The sequence below is a fragment of the Mastomys coucha genome, unplaced genomic scaffold (genome assembly GCF_008632895.1).
Source record: "Mastomys coucha isolate ucsf_1 unplaced genomic scaffold, UCSF_Mcou_1 pScaffold3, whole genome shotgun sequence".
NCBI lineage: Eukaryota > Metazoa > Chordata > Mammalia > Rodentia > Muridae > Mastomys > Mastomys coucha.
The window spans coordinates 39882259-39896133 of NW_022196909.1; the positions used below are offsets into that span (position 1 = coordinate 39882259).

General features: G+C 43.4%; 1 protein-coding gene across 3 annotated transcripts in view; it reads left to right on the forward strand.

The window, feature by feature from the left end:
- The window catches only part of Specc1l (sperm antigen with calponin homology and coiled-coil domains 1 like), a 105790-nt gene that overhangs the window by 50950 nt on the left and 40965 nt on the right, over positions 1-13875 (forward strand). For all 3 annotated transcript variants that reach the window (XM_031348354.1, XM_031348355.1, XM_031348353.1), the window contains exons 8-10: positions 688-851; positions 2118-2209; positions 6683-6773. In XM_031348354.1, the coding sequence (XP_031204214.1) occupies positions 688-851; positions 2118-2209; positions 6683-6773 (347 nt within the window). The remainder of the gene's footprint in view (positions 1-687; positions 852-2117; positions 2210-6682; positions 6774-13875) is intronic.

Below are 13875 nucleotides of genomic sequence, written 5' to 3' on the forward strand. Positions count from 1 at the left end.
TTTTTGTAAATGTAAGACATTTTTCTTAGCAGTTTTTGAATTTGGAAAATAAAGCTTTTTATAAAATATTTTCAGATGTTTTTCAAACAGGGTCTCATTAAGACAATAAAATGTTTTATGGTCTTAACCTTGGAGGGATTCTCTGGAGATTATAGTAGTTTACCTCTTCTTGTGGAGTTGGAACTTTTGGTTCCTGTTCCTTTGTGTGTCTCTGTGAAGCAGTGTTTAGCTGGACCCAGCATAGATTATCTGCTAGTGAATTCCCCGGGTGCCTGAAGAGGGCTGCACTTTACTGGCAGCACAGAACCAGAGATTCCCAGTTGAGTCAGGCTGGGGCCAGTCTGCCTCCTGACTTACTGCTAATTGATTACTGTTGTCCTCACCTGACACTTAATGCAGATAGAATTTGATGGCTATTTAACTTGCTTAGGACCGCCTGATAGGAGCGTTTCAGTATCATTTCCTGCTGTCTACCAGGCAAATAATATTAGATCAGGCAATTGTATTCAACTGGTACAATAAAAAAAAAAAAAAAAAAAAAAAAAAAACACCACCACCACCAAAAAAAAAACCCAAGAAGCAAAACCAAAAACCAAACCCTAATAACTTTTAATGCTTTTCAATCAGAAATCTAAAATGGGCATTTTCTCATACATGCAATGCCTTTCTTTATTTTACTGTTTTTAGGCAAGAGGAGGAGCGTGGCCGGGTGTATAACTACATGAATGCTGTTGAAAGAGATTTGGCAGCCTTGAGGCAAGGGATGGGACTGAGTAGAAGGTCCTCCACGTCCTCAGAGCCAACTCCCACAGTAAAAACCCTCATCAAGTCTTTCGACAGTGCATCTCAAGGTAACTGATTCCATGTCTGTGGATCACAAGGCTTATGGTTCTGTTCCCTTGACATCCTCCTCCTTGTCTAGTTCAGTATTCTATATCACCTTATGCTCTTAGTTTCATCAGGTTGACTATGGTATCATACAGTGCCATGTAGCATCACATAGTGTTGCGTGGAATCATGAGATAAGGCCCGTTCTGCAGGGTTCGGAATGTACCAGTTCAGAAATCCTGGTCTCGGCTGCATGCCTTACTTCCCAGGCCATGAAGTGTCTTTTCTCTCGTGGTGGAGCACACTCATTCCTGGAAACCCAAGTGCCTTGTTGACACTGACACTTGAGCATCCTCATGCCAGACCAGACCCCAGTCTCCACTGCTTCTGCTTCATTGTTTCCCATCTTTATTGTCAGCAGAGTTCTACCCAGTTACTGCGACCAGAAACCTAGGAATCTAAGCTAACTTCTTTCCCTCACTGTCCAGCCTCCACTATGATCTTCCTTGTTCTCTTCTCTTTCTTCATCTCTAGAGACAAAGACATTAGTTCAAGGCACCTTTGACTACTAACTTCAGTAAACTTGGAGTTAGCCTCATGTTTTGCCTTTGAGAGAGTTTTTCCTATTTAAAATCCTAGAATTATCTTAGGATAATTGGAATGAAGTTCAGATCAAATTTCTGTAACCATAGGCTACTCTTCTCTATACTGCAAGCTAGACTCTTGATGAAATAGCTCTTACAGCATGAGCCCTGAAAATATACCTGCAGCCTGTCATAAAAGCTGTAGGCTCTCTCTCTCCCTCTCTCTCTCTCTCTCTCTCTCTGTCTCTCTGTGTGTGTGCGCGCACACGCGCGCGTGCTCATATTGTTTATTGAAACAGGGCCCTGCAATGCAGCCCATGTTGACCTAGATAGAAGTAGCTCAATCTTGTTGTGATCCCCCTGCCTCAGCATCTGAAGGTACTGAAGTTATAGGTGTTTGCTGCCTTGCCTGCCTCTTAGTTTTAAAACTAAAACTATATGAATAGTGATGCTAGGGATGGAACCTGGGGCTCATGCGTGCTACAATGCAGTTCCCCTGAGCTTTACCCCGTCCTCTTGTTTTCTTTCTTTCTTAGAGTTCATTGCCTTATGCAGTATTTTAGGCAAACATTGTGATTAAATAGCAAAAGTGAAGTGCTGGCCTAGAGCAGCAAACCATTCATCTGGTTGAGGAAATGCCTGTGCAGGAAACTTCCCCGCACCATGCTGGGTTTATCGTTAACTTTCTTATTTACTGTTTCGTAGTACCAAATGCTGCTGCAGCTGCAATCCCTCGAACGCCTCTCAGTCCAAGTCCCATGAAAACCCCTCCCGCAGCTGCCGTTTCTCCCATGCAGGTAAGAGCCTGGGATCCTTGACGGCCCAGAAAGCTTTACATGTGCCTATTAGATCGTCTTTTTCAGTCGTGCACTGTCTCAGGTGGACAGATGACGGCCTCCAAAGGATGTTTGAAAGCTTTAAATGTTCCTGTTAGATCATCTTTTTCAGTCATGCACATGCCTCAGATGACAGCCTCAGAGGGATGTTGGTTAGATTTGTTTGGAGAAATACCATGAGTATGCTTCATTGAGGCAAATTATAACCGTAATTGTGATGTTCTTCTGGAAACGCTGATCTCTTTCTGAGTCTGTAGGCGGCACATTTTCTTTTAGTGTCTAATAGACCATTTCAAATCTTGCAGACTTGATGGCTGGAGAGATGGCTCGAGCAGTTAAGAGAGCTCACAGGTGTTACAGGGGACCTATGATCAGTTCCTAGCACTTGTGTGAGACCTCATACAATGCCCTGTAACTTGAGCTCCTTGGGCATATCTGACACCTTTTTCTGGGCCTCACACCTGAATGCAAGCACACATATCTACACACCTGCACATACACAACCCAGAGTTAAATGTTGGTCTACTCCAGGCATGGATTGAGAGAAGTGCTATTCATTGAAGGCCATTTGTCACAGTCAAGCTCGAGGGTATGCCATGTTGATCCATTCTAAAGAACTTTGAGAATTGCTATTCTCTGCCATTGTTGGAGCATCCAGGAGTGGGGCAGAGGACTGTTGTCTGAGGTACTCCAGAGACCCTCTTGTTAGGGCATTTCTCCAGCCACTTTGAGAATGCGGCTGAAGCAGAAATCTTTAACATGGGTGAGAATAGCTGACTGGTGCTCTGTGAGTACAGTAGCCGTGGCTCCTAAAGTTAGGCCTCGGGGCATTTTCTTTTTGAGTTGAGACTTCATGATTGGGCCTGTGATTTGTAAGTGGACTTTTAAACTTTTACAGTCTAAGGTAAATGCAGCCTCTCAGCCAGTGCCTTTGCATTTTCATGTTTATACAGAATGTCGTCTTAATTTTAAAGGAAGGTGAGGAAACTCCATGTTTCGTCTGCAGATATAGCGCTTTTTAGATGTTCTTTATTAATCAGACTTTAAACCTAAAGGTACAGAGCAAGATGCCAAGTAAACAAGCCTCAAATAAGATGAATAATATTTAGCTTCTGTGTGTGTGTGTTTTTCAGACATGGTTTTTCTGTTTAGTGTTGACTATCCTGTAGACCAGTCTGCCTTGAACGCAACAGAGATCTGCCTGCCTCTGCCTCCCAGGTGTTGGAATTAAAGGCATTTACCACTAGTGCCTGGCTAGTTTTTTTTAAAACTTAATGGGTGTGGGTACAACAAATGAAAAGCTGGATAAAATGTAGGAAGCCATTGTTTTCAGACATTGCATTGCTGTGATCCCTTAAAAACAGTTCTGACAGATGAGGGAAGTCCTGCTGTGGCTCTCTTTTCCTGGACGCATTTTCTAGGTGGTGGTTTAGGGAGGACAATCCAACTTGGAACAGAAAAGGACAAACCAGTAAGATCTGAGGATACAAACCAGCATTCAAGGAAAATGAAGTCTTTGGACTTCATTCATCAGGGCAGAGCTGCTGGGAAGACGAAGCTACACAGAGAGGGTGCAGACATTTCCATAAGAGTCCTTTTAAATCTGGCTGAGGCTGGCTGCCTTTCTCTGGTTGGAGTGAAGCCCTGTATGGCCTGGCAGGAAGACTTTTCAGACAGACACTTTCCGTAGTTTATACAGGGCAGGGAACCCTGTGATTGCATATCAGCCACTATGAAGAACCTCTTGAACAGATATGGAAATAAAGTATATCTAGCTAGCTCCCAAGTGCTTGATAGCTTAGGTCTGCCCAGAAAAGTGTAAAAGTAACTTCCAAAAGGCTTAGGAGAGCCATAGGTAACTGTCGTAAGCTCCCAGCGAGTTGGGTACTGGTAGGCAGTGTTTGTGTGCTCTGCTCTTGTTGGGTGTTGGCTGGCTCACTTTATGCTTTGTGTCTAATGACTAGAGTTAGCAGCACTAGTATAATGGCACTTCCCAGAGAAGGTTATAAAGTTGGCTTCTGTTGAGAGTGCTCCTCTTAAGTTCACTCTTCTTGCTACTTAGGTTCACCCACTCTGAGGGAACTCTCTGAAGTTTCCACGTTGTAAGCTTGTTTGTGCCAAGGACCATTGAGTAAGCTTAGAAGCAGCTCTGACTAAATTTGGAGATCTCACCTATACCTTACCTCCAGTCTGTCTTTGTGATAACTGATAGCTATTTTTGCCTGCTCACTGATAGACCTATAGCTGGAGTTATCTAGCTAAGCTTTTGACCCATAGAAGTCATGAGATCATAAATGTTTATTGTTTAAAGTCACTGTAAAGTATTGGTGTATTTTGTCATACAGTGTACATAAGTAGTATAGTAGGTTATTTTAAGACTGTTAAGACTGCCAGAACAGTCTTACAATTTTTTAATAGAATCTACCATAATAAGATGTAGTTTTGTATTTATATAGAAATCAAAGGGAAAGAACAAAACAAAACAAAACCAAAAACAAAAAGAAATGCAAAGGGATTTGAGTATGTGAAAACATTTGGAAGATTTGGAGTACTTGATTTCAACATTTATAGCATGACACTAACAGTATGTTTCATTGAAGAGAGATCAGAGAGAGTGGCCTGGGGTAGATGAACTGACTTCAGCACAGCTGTCAGGGTCATTTAGTAAGAGGGTAGGAGTAATCTACACAAGGTTCTGAGTAACTAGATATCCATAGGACATACTGTCAGGGTTATTTACTATGAGGGTAGATAAAGTATATGGCATACTTGAGGTTTACCTCAGTAGACTCAAATGATAGCACTTTACATAAAGCTTATAGACAGGAACAGTAGTGAAACTCTTTGTATTCTTTGAGTATGTAAAGGCTTCTTATTTAGGGGACACATACATACATACACACACACACACACATACACACACACACTCATACACACACATATACACACACATATAGACACATACACACACAAATGAGTCATAAAAAGAACTGATATTTGGGCGTCAGGATTTTTAAAATTTGTCCTAAACACATGGCAACTAAGCAAAACCATACCACATGTAAGAGCGTACATTTAAAATACTTACTTGTAGGAAAGACTCGCATGCAGTAACTTGAAGACAACATGTACTAAAGGGCAAGTGGTTTATATGTAAGCGTATATGAGGGTGGTCAGCATCAGTAGTCATCAGGGAAATGGAGTGAAGTTCACAGTAAGATCCCAGTCCATACCATGGGCAGAACAAAAGGTTAGCAGTGTGAAGATACGGAGAAGCTGGGCCTTTTGCATAGCTCTTACAGGAAAGCGAAACAAGTAGCTGGAGGTTAGTTAGATTTTAGAGATAGGGCTGAGGGCTGGGTGTAGAGGCAGAGGTAGGTGGATCTCTGAGAGTTTGAGGCCAGCCTGGTCTATACCTAGCAAGTTCCAGAACAACCAGGGTTACTTAGTGAGATTTTGTCTTTGCGTGGCGTGGGGGCTGGAGAAAAGCAAACAGAAGTCCAGAGAGAAGCGTGGACAGCCTGTTACGTATCTTATAGGTTGGAACAGTAGTGGGGGAAGGGGTGTTTAGGCTACTGTATATGCCTGCATCAGGATAAGGAAACACATAATAGCGCTTTGGCAGGGGTTCTGATTAAAGGTCACAGCCTAGTCCAGGGAATTGTCGAATTATCGAGTGGGAGGCATAGTTGAGGTCTGTTTGGAATGGGGACACAAAAAAAAACCCAATAAAACCACAATAGAAACATATCCATATTTTGGCTTGGGACTTAATTTTATGTTTAGTGAATTGGCATATGGTTTTTTAAGTCTCTTAAACAGAAGAATTAAATTGTATACAGAGTGCCAGAGGCTATTAGGGTCAGAGGTGTATGTTACTATAAAAGGGTCCCAAGGAAGTGGCTTTGTGTAGAGGAAGTGTCCTTGTCTTGACTGTGCCGGTGTTCTAGCTGTGATGTTTTAATAATAGAATAATAAGATGCTACCATAACAGGAGACCGAGTGAGGAGGATGCTGGCTATATTATTTATTAAAACTGCATAGGAATAGATATTTTTCTTATAATAAATTCATTTTTAAATGATTTAATTTTTATTTTATATGCATTGATCATTTATCTGTGTGAAGGTGTCATATCCCTTAGAACTGGAGTTACAGACAGTTGTGAGCTGCCATGTGGGTGCTGGGAACCCAGGTCCTCTGGGAAAGCAGCTAGTGGGTGCTCTTAACCACTGAGCCATCTCTTTAGTCCCCCAAGGATTTTTTTTTTTCACTCTACAGATCAGACATTGTGTGTGTCTATTGTGTGTTTATACCTTACCATAGCAGAACACAGGAATTATTCATTCTTCATAATTAAATATCTACTCTTGGAGGCCTGTGTTTTTTCTGAGTCTTGGGCCTAGATTTGACATGCCTTTGCTTTCATTTCAGAGACATTCCATAAGTGGGCCAATCTCAGCCTCCAAGCCTCTGACAGCCTTGTCAGACAAGAGATCCAACTATGGAGAGATTCCTGTGCAAGGTACAGCTAACTTGTTCATGGCATGTCACTGTTTTGTCAGTTTCTACATTCTTTGGCTAATCATCTTATTTCCTTAGTGCTGACATTATGCTAGCTGATCTGGTCTATGCAAAGTTTTTAGTAACATATCCTAACTACAAGTAGGGAAATGAGTTATTATTAGTTCATGTAGCTTTCAGGACATACCGTATTGTTTTCTTGTGTTTTGAGACAAAGTCTTGCTATGTAGTCAGTCTGGCCTTGAACTGACTGCAGGGTCTCCCTGCCTAATGCTTTAGAGTGTGCAGTTACATGTTTGTGCCCCTCCAGGCTGATGCATTAAATTATAGTAAGTAATACAGAGTGCATGTCACTGCAAGACGCTGTTTCTCAGTTCTTCATGCAAAGTGTATTACTGTCCTCATTTTTACAGACATTGTCAGAACACATAAAAACATTAAGATCCAACAACATGCATTCAAAGACTCACACTTTACTATACAGGCATAGATAAAGTAGAACAAAGGAAAAGATTCACACTGCAAAGCCAAGTATAGTACACGCCTGTGACCCCATTACTTGGGTGGGCAAGGCAGGAAGACTGAATTCTAGGCAAGCCTGGTCTATACAGTAGGACCCTATTTCAGTTTGACTATAAATTTACACTATTTGGGGTTAGCATACTTATTCTTGAATCTGAACTAAAGTCTCCCATCTTGATAAATGTTTTTTACTTGCCTTGTCCTGTTCTTTCCCCCTCCCTCTCTATTAATATTAATATACTTTCTTCTTCTTTTTGTTTTTTTTGAGACAGGGTTTCTCTGTGTAACAATTTGGCTGTCCTAGAACTCTTTCTCTGTAGGCCAAGCTGACTTTGAATTCATGAGAGCCTGCTTCTGCCTTCCGGGTGCTAGGATTAAAGGCATACACCATTACTGCCTGGCAACATCCTGTTTTTTAACTTAAAATTTTTATTGGGAGGCTGGAGAGATGGTTCAGTGGTTAAGAACACTGACTGCTCTTCCAGAGGTCCTGAGTTCAAATCCCAGCAACCACATGGTGGCTCACAGCCATCTGAAATGAGATCTGATGCCCTCTTCTGGTGTGTCTGAAGACAACTACAGTGTACTCACATATATAAAATAAGTCTTTTAAAATTTTTTTTTATTGAAACTGGAAAGAGGGCTCAGCAGTGAAGAGCTTGCTGTTCTTGTATAGGACCTGGGAACAGTTCCTGGCACCCACGTGGGAATGGTAAAAAGTATGCACAAGCCAGGCAGTGGTGGTGCACACTTTTAATCCCAGCACTTGGGAGGCAGAGGCAGGCGGATTTCTGAGTTTGAGGCCAGCCTGGTCTACAGAGTGAGTTCCAGGACAGCCAGGACTACACAGAGAAACCCTGTCTCGAAAAGGAAGAAAAAAAAAGTATGCACAGCTAGGCTCTCCTAGTTTGTTTTTTCATACTTTACATCTGTCCACAGAAATTAGAAAAATAAGACAAACCGTGAGAATCATTCTCTAGATTCCTTCAACTGAAAAAAAACCTCTGGCTGCCGAGAGGGACCATGTTGGTGCTAGCACTACCCACACGCTGCTGCTAGTGCGTGCTTACCTTGTATTGTGCAAAGGTCACAGGTCCTACTGAACACCCTCCCCTTCACAGCCAAGTCCCCACAGCCAAGGTCTCAACAGCCCCAAGTGTCAGTAGAGCCAAGATCATCAAACCTTATAACAACTAACGATTTTCTTTAAAGATTTATTTATGATTATGTGGTGGTTGCCTGAATGTATGTATATGTAACTGTATGTGTGCCAAGTGCCTACAGTCACCAGAAGGCGGCTCTGGGTCCCCTGGAACTGGTTAGGGGAAGTTATAAGCTACTTTCTACCCGCTTCAACATTCTTTTCTCCTTTGTTTTAAAATTAGTAACTATCACCTCCATTGTGTCTGTCTGTACACTTCTTCGTCTGTGGCTGTCCCCAGAAGCACGTCAGTGTACTAGGAGAGGAGCTATTCCCTTAAGAAACTTGGCTCCCCCTTCACACTCATCCTCTTCTCTGGTTTTATTTTTGAATTCTTTTTTGAGACAAGGCTTCATGTTAGCCCAGGGTGGCCTCAGATTGCTGTGGAGCTGAGGACAACCTTGAGGTCTCCATCCTGTAGCCTCTGCCTCCTAGGTGCTAGGGTTATAGGAATGTGCCTGCACGCCCCACTTCTTGTTTATTTATATGAGACGGGTCTCACTCTGTAGCCTAGGCTGGCCTCAGAGTGTGGCAGTCTTGCTGTCCCAATCTCCCTCCCATCCATCACCAGCTGGGTCTGTCTGAGTCGTGGGCCTTTCTGCTTGGTCTTCCTCAGGTGCTGTTGCCTCAGGTCATTATTCGTTATTTCCTTGTCCTGTATCTTCAACTCTTGGAACTCCCATCTAATTATGTGGGTATCTTTCTTGTGTTAAGAAAAGCTGCACATGGTTGCACATTCCTGTAATCCCAGAATTCTGGAGGCTGAAGTAGGAAGCTAAAGAGTAAGAAATCATAGCCGTGCCTCTGTCTGTTTTTCTCTGTCTGTCTCTATTTGTCTCCCACATAAAAACGAAACCAGCCCTGTCTTTCTCCCCAACAGTTCCATCCTCTCCCTGTGTACAGTTTATCCCTGCTTGTCTTACCTTTTACCCCCAAGAGATTCTAATCCTGTTTCCATCTATGTCTACTGAGTTGCTCTGACCAAGGATACCTGAAACTTGTGTGGTCAATTGCTCTGTCACCTCGTGCTGACGATTTCCAAAATTATACATTTACTTAAGTTCTCCTTCCAAACCCATTCTGGTCACCTTTCCATATCTTCCTTTGATTATCTCAGAGGGTTTGAATTCAGTGTGCTCAGCTCTCCCTTTGTAACACTCCACCATTCTATCTCTGAACGTGTTGTGTCTGTCCTCCCCATCAGCAGTTGTATTGATCCTGCCCTGCTAAGGAGCTCTGCCTCATGTTTTCACTGTGCACACTAAGTCCTGGTCAGTGTCATCTTTTATCTCTACTGTCTCAGTCCACAGTGCTAACCTGATACAACCTGCATGCCACCCCTCTGTCCCCGCCCTCCTACCCCAGAGAAAGTCCAAACTCCTTAACTAGTCTGGCCGCCTGCCTTTCTTCTGTCTGCAGCCTCACCTTGCTCGGTTTTCCCGTTGTGCTTTCATTTCAGCACTGCTGTCCTGCTGGGCCTGTGCCAGGAATTGTTCCCTTCTGGCTTCCCTTTGTCCTGTCTAAGGACTATTACCTTTCCAGTCTGCTGACTGCTGTTGGAAATGAGTAATCTCAGGTTTTTAACAGAGGAACGTGTGAACAAAATGCTAGGAATTTGGTGATTTCTCTTTTTGCAGAAGGGTCAGTCAGAACTGCCCTAAGTCTAGCGAACATTTTCACCAAAATGGCTTGTTGTTTACCTGTGGTGTAGGTGGTGACTGCGTCTCACCCATTGCTGGAAGTTCAGCTTCACAGTCTGTGCAGAGGAGGGAGGACTCGTGGACTGACTCAGATAGAAGGCTTTCTCACCATTCTCCTTCCTCCCTTAAACAATTCCGCTTCTCTTCGACCTCCCTTAACTGCTGTTACAGTTGAGGCTCTGACTGCTCTGCTTCTCCCAACTGGGTGGGGTCATGGTTACAGCATCAGGGTGCCTGCCCAAAAATGCCATTAGTACTTTTCTTTCTGTAACAGCCAAGTATAGGGAGAAATGGAGTACTTGCATGGTGCCTGGAAGATGTATTTGGAGAAGTACCCTCAGAGTTATTGGCATCACAAGTTCTAAGCAGTGAACCAGGAGCTACCAGAGCAGAGCAGAGGTTTAAGTGCTCAGGTCAAGTCCGTTAAAATCTTTTGGTGAGCTCACAGGAACATCTATCACTGGGCTACTCCTCATTTTCCTTTGGCTTCTAGGGCTGCTCTCCAGAATACTGAAGCCAGGATTTGTTTTCAGGTACCTGGATAGCTGTTGGCTAGCTATGGTCCCTCGATGATGACTCTGACGGGGTGGGGAATTTAATCATGACTTAGGTTCTAGGTCAAAACTGTCTCTTATAGGTAGGCAAGTACTGTAGTGTTGAAGTGTGCCAAGATCTGAAATCATGTATTGGAACAGCATTTTTCTAATTAAGAAGAAAATTACTAGTGAGATACAGCTGTCTAAAGAACACATAGGACTTAGGGTTAATGTCTAGTGTGTGAAATCCTTGGACTGTTAAGGAAACATGGTAATCATTTGAGTTTTTGGTTATACCTTCCTACTGTATATTTAACATAGAGTGTGTATGTGTGTGTGTGTGTATGTGTGCTCTGTGCAGGGCAGTTGGGGTACGGGGAGTTCAGAGATATTCCTTTTTCATCTTCAGAGGCCTTGCTTGACTGTGACTTCACTTGGAATTACAGAGGAAAATATTTCTCTGTGCTGACCCTCCCCTTTGTAGACTATTAACTTGTTAGAGCCCATCAGCTGCAGTCTCTGTGGCTTCCCTGAACATGACAAATGCCTGCAGTTACAGGGCATTCTGTGATGCTCCATGGCCCTCTGAGACCTAGTTAACCTTCAAGGGCAAGAAGAAAAATATTCTCCCTTTTAATCCCTCTGACTTCCAAGTGTGATTACAAACAGCTAGAATGTCAGTTACACCAGTCTGGTACTTTTAACTGTTCTACAATATTTAGATAAAACTTGGACAAAAACCAAACCTTTTAAGCTCCATTGATTTAAGCAGAGGTTTGGCATCATTGTGTTAGAGTTTGACTTGCAGCCCCTTAGGACAAACAATAATATGGACTAACTAGTACCCTCAGAGCTCTCAGGGACTAAACCACCAACCAAGGAGTACACACGGTGGGACTGATTGCTCCAGCAGCATGTGTATAGTAGAGGATGGCCAAATCGGTCATCAATGGGAGGAGAGGCCCTTGGCCCTGTGGAGGTTCTATGCCCCAGTGTAGGGGAATGCCAGGGCCAGTAAGCATGAGAAGGTGGGGTGGTGAGCGGGGGAGGGAGAAGGGAACAGGGGATTATTCTTGTTGTTGTTTTTTGGGGTTTTTTTGTTTTTGTTTTTGGTGGGGGGAAACTGGGAAATATAACATATAAATAAAGAAAATATCTAATAAAAGAAAAAAAAAGAAAAAGAAATTTTAATATCAATAGTCTCTAAGTATCATCTTTTACATACCTGAAGTAACCCGCTCAGTAGAACTTACATGTGCTTACTAGAAACTGGGAGGCTTAGGGGGTGGAACTAAGTAAGCATTGTCTACCACTTCCATATAAAGTCTGAATGACAAATCAAAGTTGGGGTTCACTGAAATTCACCCTGGGCTTTATGACTAAGTGGCTTTATGCTCTAAGTAAGCCCAGTGACTTTATGGGCTTACTTAGAGCAGGTGCCAGGCATTACTGATTGGAGCATGGGTGACCTGGAAGCAGCCACATGGGAAAGTCTTCACTTTCCCACAGCTGCATAGGTAGAGCTTCCTTCTCCTTGGCCATCCTCAGCCTACATGATCTAGTTCCACCCTAACACACACACACACACACACACACACACACACACACACACTTTCCTCTAATAAATCCCAGGCACAGATGGCTGTGGATCAGTTGTCCATCCTGAGTCGTGGGGTCAGAGCATACCCTGGAGACAGGATCTCCACTTGCAGGAAAGGTGCAGAGAGGGCTGTGGGTCTGTTGTCCCTCCTATGTTTGGTCTGAGGTAGAAAGGATCCTGACCAGGATATGTTAAATATACAGTGTATACCTGTGTATGTGCTGTTGAACTATGCAGCTTTGTGCAAGCTCTGCTATAGGTGATCTTGTTGTTGGGAACTCACAATCTGACATATTGGCTAATTGAAGGAAAGGAGAAAGCGGGTAGGCCCTTCTCAGGCTGCCTCTGATAGAAAACAAACCAACCAGCCTATTTTTCACAAGTGGTGATTTCTTAGTCTTTACTGGACGTCTCAGCCCAGTCTCATCAGCTGTTGGGTTCCCAGAGCCCTTTTTTCTTCCCATGAATCCTTTACTCACAGCATGGTTGTTGTCTTGGCTCTGCTCTAGATTCCAGGTTCTGTGACAAGCAAGTTTTTTTCTCCTCCTTTGGCTTTTGCAGTGAGCTCACTACCCAACAAGTAGTAGATGCCCACGGGATTTTTTGTTTGATGAATGAACTAAAAGCGAGGCCTGTGGGGTTTCTCAGCAGGCAGAGATGCCTGACCCCCACATGTGAGGACCTGACTTCAGTACCTGGAACATGATTAAAACTTTAGACTACTTCGAAAATAAGAGCAATAATAGCTTCAGATATCAACACAGTAGAAGGTATCACTATAAAATAGAACACAAGTCACATTTTCTGAAGAGGGCTGACTCAACTTTATATGAAGACAGAACCCAGCCTGCTCACTGCAGACATAAATGGACCCATGCTCTTACTGTGGCATATGTGTGTCAGCTTGGGTTTCTGGAATGAAAACGCGCTAAGACGCCCATGGCCTGCTTTACGGCTGCCCAGTTACTACAGAGGCTTTTACTCTTCGCACTGGGGCTGGAGCTCAGGGTCTTTTTCATGTGTCTTAAGCAGCACTGTGGAGCTACTCCTTTGGCCCTACTACACGTAATTTTAAGAAGAATATCTTAGCCAGGTGTGGTGATGCATACCTGTGAACCTAAGACATGGGAGGTTGATGCAGGAGAATAGAGTTTGAGGCCAGTCTGTGCTGCATAGTGAGCTCCTGCCTCAATAAAAGAAAAAAATGTTTTTGGTGCATTTTTTTAGAAAGGGCAGCTGTATTGTATCTGCGATTAGCTGCTGGAATGAGACAGAGGCAAGGACCTTCAGAATGCAGTACAAAGAGACAGGTGGGATGCGGAGCCTGGCACTGAGTGAGCAGTTTCTTAGTTGTATGCATATAGGGGTAAGACCGACGGGGGCATATGGGGGGGTGATTCTCACAGTTTCCATCCAAAATTGACACTCCTGATTTTGGGACAGGGTCACACTATGTAGCCCTTGCTGGCCTGGGACCTGTTTAGACCAGGCTGGCCTTGAACTCAGGGACCTACCTGCCCTGCTGAAATTAAATGTGTGTGCTG